Source organism: Sinohyriopsis cumingii, chromosome 8 (genome assembly GCF_028554795.1).
Source record: "Sinohyriopsis cumingii isolate HCF-2022 chromosome 8, ASM2855479v2, whole genome shotgun sequence".
Classification (NCBI taxonomy): domain Eukaryota; kingdom Metazoa; phylum Mollusca; class Bivalvia; order Unionida; family Unionidae; genus Sinohyriopsis; species Sinohyriopsis cumingii.
In genome coordinates, this window is record NC_142968.1 from 27,972,759 (window position 1) to 27,988,918 (window position 16,160).

Sequence of the window (16,160 nt, forward strand, 5' to 3'; positions counted from 1 at the left end):
ACCTACATCCCACTTACACGTAAAATGTAGGCAAAGCAGGCATCACAATTGTTTTCACTTGTATGGTACTTATATTATATAGACTACCATTTCACTTCATTACATATGCAAAGTATAAACAACTTAAAAGTGACCTATTGGTTCTGCATAAGTCAAGCATACATCACATAATTATATCAGAATAAGCTATATGCATAAGGGAATTAGCATGACAGAGTTCTGTAGACCCCAATCATTGTGCATACTGTAAGGTCTTAATGTTTCTGATAAATTTATACTGAATAAATTGCATATCTGGACAGGGGGATATTATATTAGTAAGTAGGCTAGAAAAGTCCATATAATCCACATTATTTACTGTTGACTGCATTCGTTTAATGCAGACATTCTGTCTGGTGTGAGACTAATTCCATTCATGGTATAAATATTCTGTCCAGTGCAAGACTTGTTGCATTCAGTGAAGACATTAGGTGTCAAATTTATAGCATTCTTTATGTAGAAATCATATCTAGTTAAAGACTTGTGCCACTCACTGTGTATGGTTGTCTCACAAGTAAAAAAGATCAAGAAACAGGACCATTTTGCTGACATTGTTGACAAAGTCACATCAACATAGCACTTAATTCTAAAGTCAATGATTTTGTATTCCTTGCTAACCTATACAATGCTTTTAAAAGCCAAGACCTTTTAAACAAATTTGTCCTTCAGCCATAGCTGAAACATGACACATTCTTATTTCCTTGGCCCTTTGCTCTTTCAATGACAGGTTTGCTCTTGAGGACAACCTGTATTTACAATGGGGCACATGAATGGAAATGTAAATTTTGTCTCTAAGCTGCGGTTGTTGATATTTAAAAACAGACTTACCCAGTCTGTGCCTAATGTCTCCTTCTGGATCAGCCTTCTTCTCATCCTTGCGGATGGACTGCATGCCTGAATGACCAGTTTCTCTGAAAGAGTCTATGGAGTATATGGAGGAAAAGTACTTGATAATATCTCAATTAATGGTGATGAAATATGCAGCCCTAATAATTCTTTCTCTTCTTGTTAGCAGTATCATACTATCATGTCAAATAATGAAAATTTAAATGACAATGCTCTCTTTCCATACAAAATATATTAGACACAGCTCTGATACACCTTGGTCTTTGTGTTAATACAGACAGATATGAGAAATACAGGGAGATTACATATAAATAGGTAAGCTTTATTGATTGCAACATGGAAAAACAAATCTGCAACATACTGCAGTTATGTTGTTTTTTTAAAAAGATGTTACAAGTAACAAATATGGCATAATTTTGCTATTTTCTTTAAAACTGACTAATGATGTTCATAATAAATTGCAAGCATTTTTAAAAATGAGATTTTTGTTTGTAAAACACATATGAACCTGCCGAGCAATATCACATTACAAGTGCTAGAAAGCCTATATATCTTTATTTCACAGTATGAACAAAGATATCTCAGGACAATTGCATAGCATCCTCTGATATCCTGGTTAAATGCTCAGCAGTCTCCTGTCTTTGAAATAATCATGTGATATTGTGAACTCAAGTTCAAGACACTTCTTCAGGAGCTCTCAAGCTATGCTATTTCTCAGTTAACTAAAGCAGGTCTCTCTATTTTTCAGGACCTTTTTCTTTACAAAAAATGCTTGCCATGATTCAGCTTTATTCTAACTAAATAAAACATCCTTCTCAAAATTTGAATTCAAACCTTTAAAAATCTTTGTGATGGGTTTAATTTTAAAACAAAACTTCACTAATTATTGGATGTGTTTGAATAAACAACTTTAATTTTCAACACAGCTCTATCCAAAATTAGTTTCATATTCAGAATGTTTTATATACAATCATATACACTTTTTATGTTAATCATTTTCATGCCACCATCCTTAAGTATAAACTAGTCATTTTACCTCATCATTTGATTTATCCCATAAGTAATATGTTAAAAAAAAATACAACAATGCTTGAATAGGCATGTTTGGATGAATTAAGTACACAATAAAGTAAGAAAAGCTTTTTATAGTAGAAAATTTTACAAAGGTGTCAAATTTTTTCATTGTGACAACACAAGTTTTATTTCAACAAATTACGTTGCAATAATTTAGTTCTATCAGTTTTCCCAGATTTATTGTGAATCCAGCGATATGCAGTGTGAATACACCCATTTCCTAACATAACAAATATTCCAAACAAATGTTTTTTAATTTTAGTATTAAGATCTTTGCACGGAACTTCAAAATATCAAAGGTAGCTGTCAATGGCATTTCAGAATTATCTTAAGTAATAGAGGAATCATCTGCATATGGGGATAAAACTATATTAACTGCAACTGCATGCAATAGGGAACAATTGTGAAACTCGACTAACTTGATAACTACCAAACAAAAAGTAACAGCAATTGGAAAAACTGAATGAAGCACATTACACGCAATGCAAGTTAAAAAGGAGGGAAGGATTTAAAACAATTTAACAAAAAGACTTGTGATCTGAAAAAAAACAACAACATGTTCCTAAGAGGAACTGACACTCTACTGTCTGCCAAGATGTTCATCAATGCACAATAAAACCAATTCCTTTTCATAATGGTTGAGTTTTGAACAAACCTCTGATATTCTTAAGGAATAATACAGACTTTCAAATTTGCCCACATGGTGGCCATATCTGATGTAAGGTCAGCATCATTTTCATTTAGGACCATCTAGACATCATTAAAAGTCTATTGTTGTAAGCCCCATGTGACTGTGACCATTTTGTTCTGTAGCAGTAAAAATATTTCCAAGAGCGCCATCATACTGGCCACACTGGATATTAGATCAGCAATTGAATTAATCTAGGACCAACTAGACACCAAAACAAGTGTTCTGCAGGAAACATCTTGCTGACAGAAACATCAATCCAGCAGGAGTAGCAGTAACAAGATTTTCAAAGTGGCAACCATGAGAGCTAAATTTGCTGTAGAACTGGTGCCATGTTTACCTAGTCTTCCTAGTGATTTTAAGTCTTCTGGTGAAAACCTCATGTCAGTATCGCTTCCCACTGACAAGGATTAACGATAACTATATTTTCATGATGGTTGCCTTTCTGGCATTTAGGTCCAACTAGACAGCATAGGAAGTCTTCTGGTGAAAATATGATGTTAATATTGACATCAATCTGAGAGGAGTAGAAATAACAGGATTTTCAAGATAGCCATGGTGGCAATATACTGGAGGTAAAAATTGTAAAATTTTTATTTCGATTCATCTAGACATTATTGGAGTCATCTAGTCAATACACAACACAGACACAACTTTCCATTCAGGGGAAACAGCAACAATAAGATTTTAAAGATGGCTGTCATTATTTTCATTTAGGGCAAACTAGATATCATGTCTTTTCAAGAAAACCAAATTGTGATACAACAATCATTTCAGGAGGAATAGCACCAAGATTTTCAAGATAGCCAAAGAACGTGGTGCACCTATTGGCCATCCAAGGGGCAACATTTTTAACAGGATCACATAGACCATGCAATGAATGTGTGTTCAAAGTTTCTTTCATGTAGTTTGGAGGTTTGGCAATAACAAAATTGTACTAACAGATATGTGGATGATGTACATAATTATGTCAGACAACAAACCATTCCATAAGCTATTCTGGAGTTGAACCAGTAAAGACAAAAATCAATAAACATTAAGAATGAACTAAAATAGACTGGAGAAAATGTTGAATGTAAATTACATTAATTTTTATTCACAAACTCCAGGGCAATGAGCTTGATCTGTAAATAGAACACATAAACAAATGCAAGAAAAAGAAAAGGTTCATTTAGAAAAATAGCTTTTATCTTCAACACTTTCATGGTTGAATAAAGTACAACTAATATATTGGGGTCAAAGTATTACCAGTGGTATTAAAAGTAATGTGTCTTCATACAAGTTTTTTCTCTCTCTCTCTCTTGAAAACAATAAGTAAACACATCTGCAAATACATACTAAAATACATTATTAAAGAAGGATTTAACTGCACATATACAATTTTGTTTCATCTCTCAAATAACCCTGTGTTGAAACAGTTTATACAAAATTGTCATGTGTACATATCAAATAATCATCACTTCTGCTTAGACACACTATTAGGCTATTCTGCAAAAATGTAACAGTCATTTTTATATTTGATTCTGTGTTTATGTTTGTTATAAAACTCTATTAGCTGATTAGGTGCAAAATTAGAGAGAGGCCCATACACAGAATTTCAATGACTTGACATTATACACATATATCTGCACACATGTACACACACACAAACATATCATTAGTATAAAAAACTGTGATCAGCCCATCGTGTATGAATACACATTTTTATGGTTTAAACAGGAGGCTATTGTTTCTTTACTCCCTGGATCTGTGACGAATTTCCATGAGAAAATCTTCCCCTCATGGGTAGACTGCCAACCAAAATATTCATTTTGCTGGAAATGTAATGAACTTGGAGGTAAATCCCTTCTGAAGCTGTCCTGCACAGTTCCAAACATCTATGCAGGGAGAAGTGGCATGTGTGCCTCCTTTCTGGCTGAGGTACACAACCAGAGGAGAAATGGATTGATCCTCTTCTCATGAAGAAATTCATTCTCATGTTGGCAAAATTTTTTCATGGAGTAACCTCTGATACCTCTAGGATTATAAAAGAACTTTAGCTGACCAAGATGTGAATCAACCAATCATGGAAATGTTGGAGGATTGGGATTCCGAATGATATTATGTGAACAGCAACTACTCCCATGACCCTGGCAAAAGGTCAGTATGAAGGATAGGCCAAACTGCAGAGCTTGAAATTGGAAGACCTCCCACTCCAAGTAAAATTGGAACTACTTCCTGTGAGGGGAAAAATAGGGTTGTGAAGATGCACATCCTGAAGATCAGTGAAGACTGGGATTTCTTACTGAGGCTGTGGTTTCCATCTTGAAAGGCAACTCATGCAGAAACCATCTTATGGAGGAAGAGTTGATTATTAGTAGAAAATTTTCCTGCTATATTTTGATACCAGAACATTTATCAGAGTATAAAGCCAGAGAGATACCCACTCTACTGCAACTTTCTAAAGACACAAACTTCCCTCTTCCTCTAACTGCATAGGATTCAACTGGTCGAAGCACACATGGAGTAGCCTGGCACTCAATAAAGCTGGGACATAGTGAAGTAGAGGCAGTGAGGTTTTAAAGGTTGACCCCTTTTCTCAAGGAAAAGGGGAAGGGCCAACAAACAAACAAACTATTTCCCTGGGCTTTTGCTTCAATCTGTTTTAGGGCCTGAATGCAGAGAGGAGCTCTTAACTGAGGTTGTTGCTTTGACCTGGGCTGCATGACTCTAAAGAATTTATCTAAAGGACTTTGAGAACAGTCAGGATAATTTCACTTCTTGGGCAGTTTCAACATACCAGGAACTGATGAGAGGGAATGATATTGCTGTTGTTGTTGTTGTGATTTGGATTTTTAATGTAGCTTTAACAATTTTTCAGTCATATCGCTACGATGTCAGCAATATGGTAGTTTATAGTGATGTCTAGCACTAGGGCATCATGCCGCAGACATGTAGCATGATGTCCCACCCAGTCACATTATCCTGACACCGGGGCGACCAGTCCTAACACTAACCTCTTAATGCTGAGTGCCAAGCGAGGCAGCTGTTTGTACCGTTTTTGTAAGTCTTTGGTATGACTCGGCGGGGATCAAACCCACGACCTCCCACATCCAAGGCGGACGTTCTAACCACTAGGCCACCGGAGCGGTGAATGGTATTGCTGGTCTCTGAAATCCTAAGAAGCCACAAAGGGAATGCGCCCTCCAAGGAGGGTCTCTGCCTCCAGGCCAAAAGTTGCAGAATGTTCTGACTGTGCTCCAGTAAGATCTTTGAGGTCTCTAAAGCAATGTCCCTACAGAGATTGATTAGCTCTGCTTATAATGCAATGGATATCTTAGCAGCTGCCACCAACAAATGATGTGTTACGAGTGTATGTTTTTAAAATAAGTAACAGAAAAGAGTTAAGACAACAAGCTTTGTAACAGTTAACAAATAATTTATTTCCCTATAATACAAAGTTAAAAATGAGAAAAAAAATCTTTCAGTTTTACAAATTCAATCCAAAAATAATCAAAGAATGAAAAAACAAGTCCAATCAATGAAAAGTTCTAAGTGAATCTCAGTTCAAATCCCAATAAAATTCAAGATGGAAGGCAATGACATCTGTAATAGCCAGCATTGTACTGATGTAACAACACAGTCTCTTGTTGAAACAAGAAAATATTATTCCAGTTTTCAATTCCGTATAAATTCCAGTGAATGTCTTTATCCAATAATTATATCAGAGCACTTTTGTATTTCCAGAGAAAATAATCACTTGAATTCAATTATTTGAAGAAAATAAAATTGAGCCTAAACTGGCCACAACATAATACAATTTAACATATCAGATGTTAAAGCAGGACTGATATAATTCTTATCCAAACGTCAGTTATACAACTAAAACACAAAACAGATTCCCAGATGAGGCACAAAAGTTCATCCTTCTGGAAAAAATAGAAGTTTGTTTACCAATTAAAACATGCTTAAGATCATGTAGTCCAGGCATGACCTTGACTCAAATTAATGCTTCTTACTCTGAGAAAGATAATAAATAAATAAAAAAAAGTTGATTTTTGAACAAGGTCAGCAACTAGATACAATGTTTATATTATTAGTTGTTTACATCGAAAATAAAAAAAAATAAAAGAAAGTCAATCAGGTCAAACAAAACTCAACTCAGTTCTGGACAAGGTCAAGTCTGGTAAACAATGTTACATTACAATAGCATGTAATGGAATTTTTAAAAAAATTAAAACTAACAGACAAACAATTAAATTAAATACATACAACTGACAAAAGACAGTTGGTGACAGAAATACCACAGAGCTTAGTTCTAAAGCTTTCAGTATTTTATCTGGGCCCAGATGCCTGCAGAAATAACTATTTCTACCAATCAAGCTTCCAAGGTGGGGGAGTTTAAAGAGTTAGGAAGGGATGTGAACATATAACTACCTGCAGAATCCAATCATCTCAATGTTTGGGAAGAGGGATGTGTTGCTAGACCACCCAATACATTCACTAGCAAACTCCATGCACTGGTTCATATATGTTATAGGACAGATACTCATACCTGTCAACTTTTTTAAAGTGATATTGGGAGATTGAATGAAAAAAGTGGGAGACTGGGACCTGAAATTGGGAGATTTTTTGCAGCATTTTTTAATGAATTTCTCCAAGGACATGCCATTTCTCCTTGTGATGCACCTTATTTTCCATATCCTTGTTCAACAGTATTTAAAACTGCATCTAATTTCAATGTATTTGCACCAACTATACAATTCTTTGAACGAAATTTATGATTAAGATTATGATGACATTGTAGTACTCTTCAATACACTTTGTGCCAATTTACCATACTTCAAGTACAATAATGATGCAGGAAATTGTTCTTGTATTGAATTGGTCATTTTACAGAACTCTCTACCTGGACAGATGTTTATCACTAGTTTGCCCAAGCACAGTCCAACATTTTAGCCTCCTATCTGTCCATTGTCATATCATCATTGACAGCTGATCTAATATCAACAGTTCTAAAGAAACTGAAAGTATGCATGTGACTATTTCTAGCTTCAGTGGTCCTATACAATTAGCTAACACACCGAAACGTTTCTCTGACAACAATTTTAGTACTGCACTTATACATGCTGCACCTACCCTGCCTACACATGTCCCATGCAAGATTCTTATCAAACCTCATTCTAAAACATTAACAAAAATAAGGGAATTCCTCCTTATCTCACCTGAGCTAGAACTGCTACAAGTCTCATAGGTGATGACATTCTTTTGTGATGACACCCACTGCCTTTGGTTACCCTCTCTTCCAGTCCCTGTCTTTGTTACTGTAATACTTAACTCATCAACTGTTGGTGTGGCTTGGTGGTGGATTTCACATTCATCTGAAATTTACATAATATTTTCTGATCTCTAAGAGCAGGCTCCTAAAAATAGGTGACCATACTTGCATTTTTTTGAAACATTTATCATTTTGCAGATTTAGTTTCTTCTTTGTTTTTAAATTTTTAAGTTCGTTAAATCGTTTCTGTTATTTTTGTTAAATCAGTATAAGAAAACATTTGACCTCTTTAAGCATACTTTGATGATTGACACGATGCAGTTATTATCTCATTGTAATTTTAACATTCTAGTTATTGAAGATGTTGCAAGACAGAAGGAGTGAAAATAAGAGGCTTTTTGTTGTAGTCGATTCACAGTAAGACAAGATTCCTTTCTTAAAAATACTAGGGATATTTATTTCATTAAACAACTGTTAACTTAAAAACTCATCCCTTGAAAACAGTTGATGTGACACATAATTGTGACCACTAGTTCTTATGCAAACAGGATTTGCACGCCTTTGAACTTTTCTTTTATTCTATCCCTTTTATCTAATTTGATAAAAAAAAATATGCATTTGGCTGCTTTTAACATCATTTATTCTCTACAATTAGCCAATACATCCACCCTTTTTCTGTGAAAACAACAATAATTTGCCTTAAGAAGTTAATGCAAGGTCAAATTTTTTCATCTATATTTATACCATCTTCTTTATCATTTTGATTGACCAAAGTCCCACTAATTTACTTTATTTGTCAACATGTTTTCATTGCAACATCAAAGTCAGGTGATACACATGCAAACGTGTCACTCACAATTATGCACACATGAATGAACTGAGTGAATTACAACAATAACAAGTATTCCAGCTACAAAGATATCTATCTGCATATTCCAGTTCTGAAACAATTTAGGGACTGTATCTGCTGCAACTTCCCTGGCTACACACGTCCCATGCAAGATTCTTAGGAAACCTCATTATAAAACATTCATTAAATACAACAAACTCGTCTTTATCTCACCTGAACTCTGACTGTTACCCTCTCTTCCAGTCCCTGTCCCTGTTACTGTAATACCTAACTCTTCGAGGGTTGGTGGAACGTCTTGGTGATGGAGCTGATCCTCATCTGAAATTTAAATTATATTTGATACTTTAATAACTGATCAAGCTTTCAAGCGCAGGCTCCTAAAAGCAAGTGACCATGCTGCTGTATTTCTGAAACACTGATTATTTTGCTGATTCGTTTTTTTCTCTGTTTTTAAAATCTTAAGTTGTCTGTGTTCTTATTATGTCTGTGCGCATGAGAACTTTTTACCTCCTTAGCATATTTCAATGATTCACATGTTGCTGATGATATTATCTCATTTTAATCTTTAACATTAAATTTATATGTTTTATGACTAAAGGAAGAATATAACATGAGGCCCAAGTGGTAGCTGAGATTGCTCACCTGATTCTCATCTACCTAACAGTTAAACGTACGGACATTTCACCAAACAATCTGGGTTAGCAAGAAGCTTTATGACATGTAATAGTCTTTATCTATTTTAATAATGGTAGCACTATTGGAGACCAGCTTAGTATCATTTGTCGAACATAAATGGCCCTGTGGTGTAATACTGTATAAGAAGTTCCACAGACTTCTGCTGCTTGGTTTTGGTGAAGATGTCAGTTTAAGAGCTATTTAATTTTAGTAACGTCAGCCAGACTGAAAAGCTCTTGTGCTAGGAAGCTTTTAGTCACATTTGGTCTGGTTCTTGTGGGCAATTTTAGGATGTTAAGATATTTTGCCAATTTTCCATTGATGGCGCTATACAGTTTCGTATTTTCCATAGGGTTAGAATTTTAAAGAAAAAGAATTTCCCCGGCTTTCCTCACAGGTTATACTGGCTATTTAAAAAAGACCTTGTATATCTTAGGTATAATTAAAAGAACCTTTAATTCCTTTATTCTGATGTATGATTGATGGGTGTACAATGGGTTATAAGGTATACAGCTTGGCCTTACTTCAAATGTGAACCTTTCAAAAAAGTGCTAGCTCTACTTGGTCATTTTCACTTCCTGAACTTCAGAGGTAAATTGTATAAAAAAGAGCCGATAACATTTTTTCACATTTTATATATTTGGCAATTCATTCATTGCACTTTCAGAAGCTGGCATTGTCTAATCTGGCAAAATTCATTTTCCCTATTTTAATAGCTGCAATGTATAGTGTACTTTAGACTAATTCAGGCTGATTTTTTAACACAAGGGAGCAGTCATTTTAGTCAGCAGTGTGCTTAAATCATGTAAAATTTCCAAAAGTACAATACCCAAAGAAATATCATCCACATTACATTACTATAGCATATAGGTATGCCAACATTCTCTCCATTGTGCATGTTTTAAATACAAACTACTTCACTTTACATACGTCACTCTCTCTAAAGTACATATTAACTGGTGAGCGCCCCCATTACGTATCCAAATTTGATGGGTGATAAGCATCGTGTAGAGGCCTTTTATCAAATCTGATCCAGTTCTGTTCAGCAGCTATTTACAAGTTCTTTCAATGTTGATATTTCATTTATTAACAGTGGACATATTTGATCTTGGATAACTAACATATGGAGTCCAAAAACATATAAAGCACCGTAAGTGACATTCAGTTACTGAAGGACCTCATAAATTAAGGGAAAGGCATATCAGATGGACACTGAGAAAAATGGGGGGGGAGCCTGTTTAATGGTTGGTTACTCATTTGATAGTCACACTAGGAATAAATGTCACTAACAGCTTTTATAATGAATTTGTTTGCTTTTTTATGTAAATTGCCTTTCTTTTCAAGATCTTTCACCCTTGAAAAATCCATAACATCATTATTCAGAAATCATCATGTTTACATGAAACCATTTTTATTTCTCTGCCTTTTGTTATTGCTTGTTTCACAAGAAAACAAGATTCTTTTATTTAAAAACCTATGAAAATTTATTTTGTGAAACAACCATCAGCATCAAAATTGATGTCATGAGTTCATTGTAAGTTATAGTGAAACTTCATCTCATCTACAAGTGCCAATTCAGTTAAATTTATATCAAATTCTGCAATGAACTGTGTATGTAAAACAAAGCTTTTTATTTTAGTATATACTCATTTTGCTTGGTTGCCTTGCTATCTTTGATCACATTTGTGAATGAGAATAAATTAATTTAAGGTAGTGCATTTATATTACTTACATAAAAATATTAATAACAGTGTTTAATTGATCAATTGAAATGTGTTGACCTGACAAAAAAAAACATGACAACTTCCTCTTACGCAGATAGGATTTGCATGCCAAATTGTACGATACTTTTCTTCCAGCCCCTTTATTTGATTTGATACAAAAAATGCAACTAACATGATGATATAGATATGGAACCTTTTTTGTGTATTATCAACATTATGGCTAACACGCTCTTAAGTAGCCGACTGCCAAAATAGAAAATTTTGCATTTGCACAAAACAGTTAATGATAGTATGTAGAAATAAGTATTTTGTTTGGAAACATTGTCTAAATGATTTATGTACTTACGTTAAGTACAGATAATTATCTCTGACACCTTTTTTTAGCTTTCATTTTAAAAGTTATGCTTATGTCTATGTTTAACACTGACTAAGCGCATGAACATCATGATTGCCACAGAATAACAGTGTTCATTTTTTTTATACAATAAATAAACATCCAAAAGATGCACAGATCTTTTTCGCAAAAGCAAGAGCCATATGTATCTACAGTATATAATTAAGAATGAAAACCAGAACATAAGTGATTAAAGTAGTTTTGAGTATGTAACTGTAGGGGAAGCTAACATTACACTTTTTTTAATTCCCAATTCAATAAAAGTATTCCTTATGTTGATCAATGATCACAAAATGTACTTTTTTACAATTTTTATGAGAGAGAGAGATAGGGAGAGAGTATGGCATCTGTAAGGCAAATGGGATGCAACACACTAATGTTTCTGATTTTTATATATTCATCAGAAGACTATGTGTGGACAGGCACAATATTCTTATTTTATATGATATGAGCCTCCAGAATGAAGAAATAAAAACAAAACAGCAGACAAATTGTTACAAATGCATTTGTTCCAGTGTGCACAACCACCACCCCTCATCCCATTATTTCATCAAAATCATTACTGTCACTAAACCAATTAGAAGTCATTAAAAACTCTGGTTCTCAAATGCTTGGAGAAAATATTCTTGCTCTGGCATATATAAGTACAAAGAACCTATTATGTCCTTATTAGTTGATATGGTTTTTTTTAGGTACATGGAAGAAAAATACACAGGTTCAAAAGTTCCCCCTGCATGTGGAAAATTAAACAGAAAACAAATCCTTGAATACAAGTACACCATTTGTTCAATGTTCACTTTAATTATGAAACAAGGAAACAAGCCAACTTTTCAGGTCTGATAAATGTCAAAAATGCTTTTCTTGTGCAATGATTGTGAATCCATTCTGAATAAGAATTTATAAAACATTCAAAGTGCAGCAACTGATCACTGCAAAGTACTAAAGATATGCTACAAATGGAAGTGTCACTGCCACAGTTTTCTACATTCACATAGCTCTCTCTCTCTCTCTCATGAATGCTCTTAGTCAAATATCAATGGAAATATATATGTGCATGATACTCCAATGCCATGTATAGCCATAGGTCTACAGTTATGCACTGAGAGGCATACAGGACAACACAATCCCGTCCTAAAAGATACAGCAGACAAGGCATCATAACCTAAAATTGATGAGCACCAGTCTCACGTGATAATTGCCCTTGCCCATTAAAGTTTGTAAAGCCATATATTCTTGGAAGCTGAATGGAAACATATGAAAAATGCCAAAAAATAATCTTTTAAATTCAATTTACATTAAACACCTGCCACCCTTTTTTGACTTACTGGGACCCACAATTTAATTTTTTGTGGGTGGGGGAGGAAACATGGTCTCTCTGTTGATAGAACATCTAGTTCATGATCAAATGGTTCTGGGTGTGATTACTTCCAAAGTCACAGCCACAGTGTGTCACTGGAAATAATAAAGCCATCAGTGTATATCATGTTCTGTTAAAACCCATTCACCTTCATGATTTTTTACAACATTTCAAAGCAACTGGTTGAAACTGCAGTTTTTTATAGAAAACTACTTAAGGAGTTTAATTTAAATTCCTAATTCAAGCCTATGTATTGATAACGGTTGAGTTATTTATCAGAAACATCTAACAAATGGAATGCAAGACAGGAGTAAAGATTTGGTGTGAACAGAGTATGCATGAATTACAAATGGAAAATATATAGAAACTATTTCTATTTAAAAGAAAAGGAAAAGAGAAAAACATAAAGAGAAAAGAAGAAACAAGTATGAGTGAGCTTGAACAACTACTGTCTGATAATTATTTATTGAATAAATAACTGTTTTACCTTTACATGATCAATCTCCATACAGGAAGTGCTGACAAATTAATTACAATGTATCAACAACAGAGTGGCCTGGTGAGGTTCCTTAGGATAATGAATACATCGAAACCTTCAATAATCTAGTTTTTACTTTGCTTTTTATTTTAAAAAGACTACAAATTTATGCACGTCATTACACTAAAAGTAAATAAAAAGTTTTATAACAATCCATTTCTTCAATAAATAATTCACTGAAAATTGCTGCTAACAATAATTTGTGTTATAATGTGCTAGTAGCCTACTCAGTATATCTATTTTAAATTCCATCAATGGACAATAATTTAAGGCTAGGTACTAAAATAATTCATGAAATTGAAACAAATGAAGAATGACAGTAACGAATATTGCAATCTGGTTTACTGTATTCAGTGCTAATTTCATAACTTTAATGTATCAGTGTGATTCACGTTATTAATATTATGATACCGTTTGCCTGAGTGCCAATACATTGTAAATCATCGAGGAGTAGAATAAAAATAACATATGCAACTTAATATGATTAAGAAATGAAAAAAATACATGGGGATTTTATTTATTACCGTCATTCCATTTTAATAGACCATTTTAATCAAAATTTGCATCAGTGTATCTTTTACTTTTAGGACCACTGTGAGCATTATTTTTCAATGCACCTCTTCTATGATTGGCTGTCCTCATCCAAATATTCTGATTATGATTTGTGGTAATGAGTGCCTCAAAATGCAACAAGATACAGAGAGAGGAAAAAAATACAATCACCCATTTAAAATGTAATTTATGTCTAAACATCAATTTTGTTGAAAGAAACATTAAACGGCATTTTGTGTTGCTGTGAAGCGACACCCTAAAACTGTATTGTGATCAACATAGCAGATGGTCTAAGTTATGCACTTTGTCTTCATCTTTCTGCTCATTAGTGACGAGTGCAAACAAGAACAAAATTTGTAGGCAGTCATATATCTATTCATATTAGGTTACCACTCAAATCTAAAAGACATTCCATGTTTTTTTCAAACTTCTTGAAGCAACCTTGACACTAAAACTCCAAATAAGCTGATCAATGCCTAATTTTGTAATGGAATCGAAACACTTATACTGATTCAGTTACGTTGCTGCAAAATACCATGATCTGTACTCCAGTTTTGGTTTGAAGACTGAACCAGCTACGTTACCAAGGGTAAATATGAATAAAACTGACACTACAAGATTCGGTCTTATATTTTAATCCCTTTAAAACAAATTAAATGTTAACCCATTACTTTAATGGAATATGTGCCCTAGGAGCATCTCTACCTTTGTATCAACTCTAACAGTAAATGACCACTCAATTTACAATGATCAAAGCCCGCAATTAGTTAATTCCACAATGATCTATCTATCCCAAGAAGAAAAGTTGTTTCTAATGTATTATTCCCTTTAAAAGCTTGAGGCTCACCTTGCTGAGGGAACTGCTTAATGATGAGTTGTAAAGTTTGTGTACTGTCAAAATTTTGCACATCTGTCTGTCAATGCACATTACATTTCTCTACTTTCAGCCAAAAGATGACAAAATTAACTTGACAATGTATTTCCCATAGAGAACAAAGGATAAATGGCTGGAGATTGATGTGAAAAACACAAAATGACTCAATGAAATCCCACTGGAAATGACCAAACACATGCCATTTTAATATTGATGCAACCATCATGTCCTAATTTTGGCTTCACTTGAGAGTTAGTGTGCTTATATGATTGGTAAACAGAAAAATCAATATTCATGCTGTTAGTTGGTCTATTAGGCTGGGAAATCAATACTACTACTCAAAGTAGAATTAAGCTAAGTGGTGTCAAGATAGGGGCTGGTATGCAAGCTGAACAAAAAAATCTGTTTGTAACACTTTTTACCTGTTCATAGGATGTTTACAAAAGGACAATGTCCCCAGCATTTTTATTAATTATTCCATTTCAACACATTTGAAGATCCCACTCATACCAAAAAATTACTGGAAACTGCTCATGCATGGAACTAATCGTTTTAGACACATCTGCCTTGACATATGTCTTTTAGTAGTTTCCACCAAATCCAGTCCAACATTTCAGCCATCTGTCTGTAGACTCTCATACCATCACAGACTGCTGATCAGACAACAGTTCTAAAAATAGTATGCATGTGGCTATTTCTAGCATCAGTGGTCCTCTATAATTAGCTACCACCCCCACACTTTTCATTGAAACCAACAATTTCTTACATGAAAAAGTTCATGCAAAGTCGGATTTCTTTATCTCTATTACAACCATCTTGTTATTCTAAGTAACCTTAAATCTCAATGCTTTATTTTATCTGTCAACAATGTACTGCCAAAATGAAAGTTACTGGATTCACATGTAAAGGCCTTATTCACAATCAAGCATACATATCAATATATTGAGTGAGTGAATTACAATATTCTCATGTGATCTAGCTTCATTGACATATTCCAATTCTGAAACAATCTAGGGACTAAACTATTATCTGCTATGAATACCCTGGCTACACATATCCCATGCAGGAATATTATCAAACCTCATTCTAAAATATTTATTTAAAAAACCACTTCTTCCTTATCTCACCTGAAATCTGGCTGCTATATGTTTCAGAGAAAACAACCTTCGTTTGTGTAGAAACCCGTCGATTTTGTTTGTCCTCTACTCCAGTCCCTGTCTCTGTTACTGTAATACCTAACTCATTGAGGGTTGGTGCAATGGATTGGCGGTGGTTTTCATGCCCATCTAAAA

At 34.1% G+C, this 16,160-nt stretch overlaps 1 protein-coding gene across 1 annotated transcript in view; it reads right to left on the minus strand.

Moving 5' to 3' along the window:
* Positions 1 to 966: 966 nt before the first annotated feature.
* Positions 967 to 16,160, minus strand: part of LOC149793194 (uncharacterized) — a 63,513-nt gene continuing 48,319 nt past the window's right edge. Inside the window, exons 13-16 of the mRNA XM_089967148.1 lie at positions 15,996 to 16,154; positions 8,968 to 9,072; positions 7,852 to 8,007; positions 967 to 3,771 (exon numbers count right to left, since the gene is read on the minus strand). Of these exons, the coding sequence (XP_089823274.1) occupies positions 3,740 to 3,771; positions 7,852 to 8,007; positions 8,968 to 9,072; positions 15,996 to 16,154 (452 nt within the window). The 3' untranslated portion in view covers positions 967 to 3,739. The remainder of the gene's footprint in view (positions 3,772 to 7,851; positions 8,008 to 8,967; positions 9,073 to 15,995; positions 16,155 to 16,160) is intronic.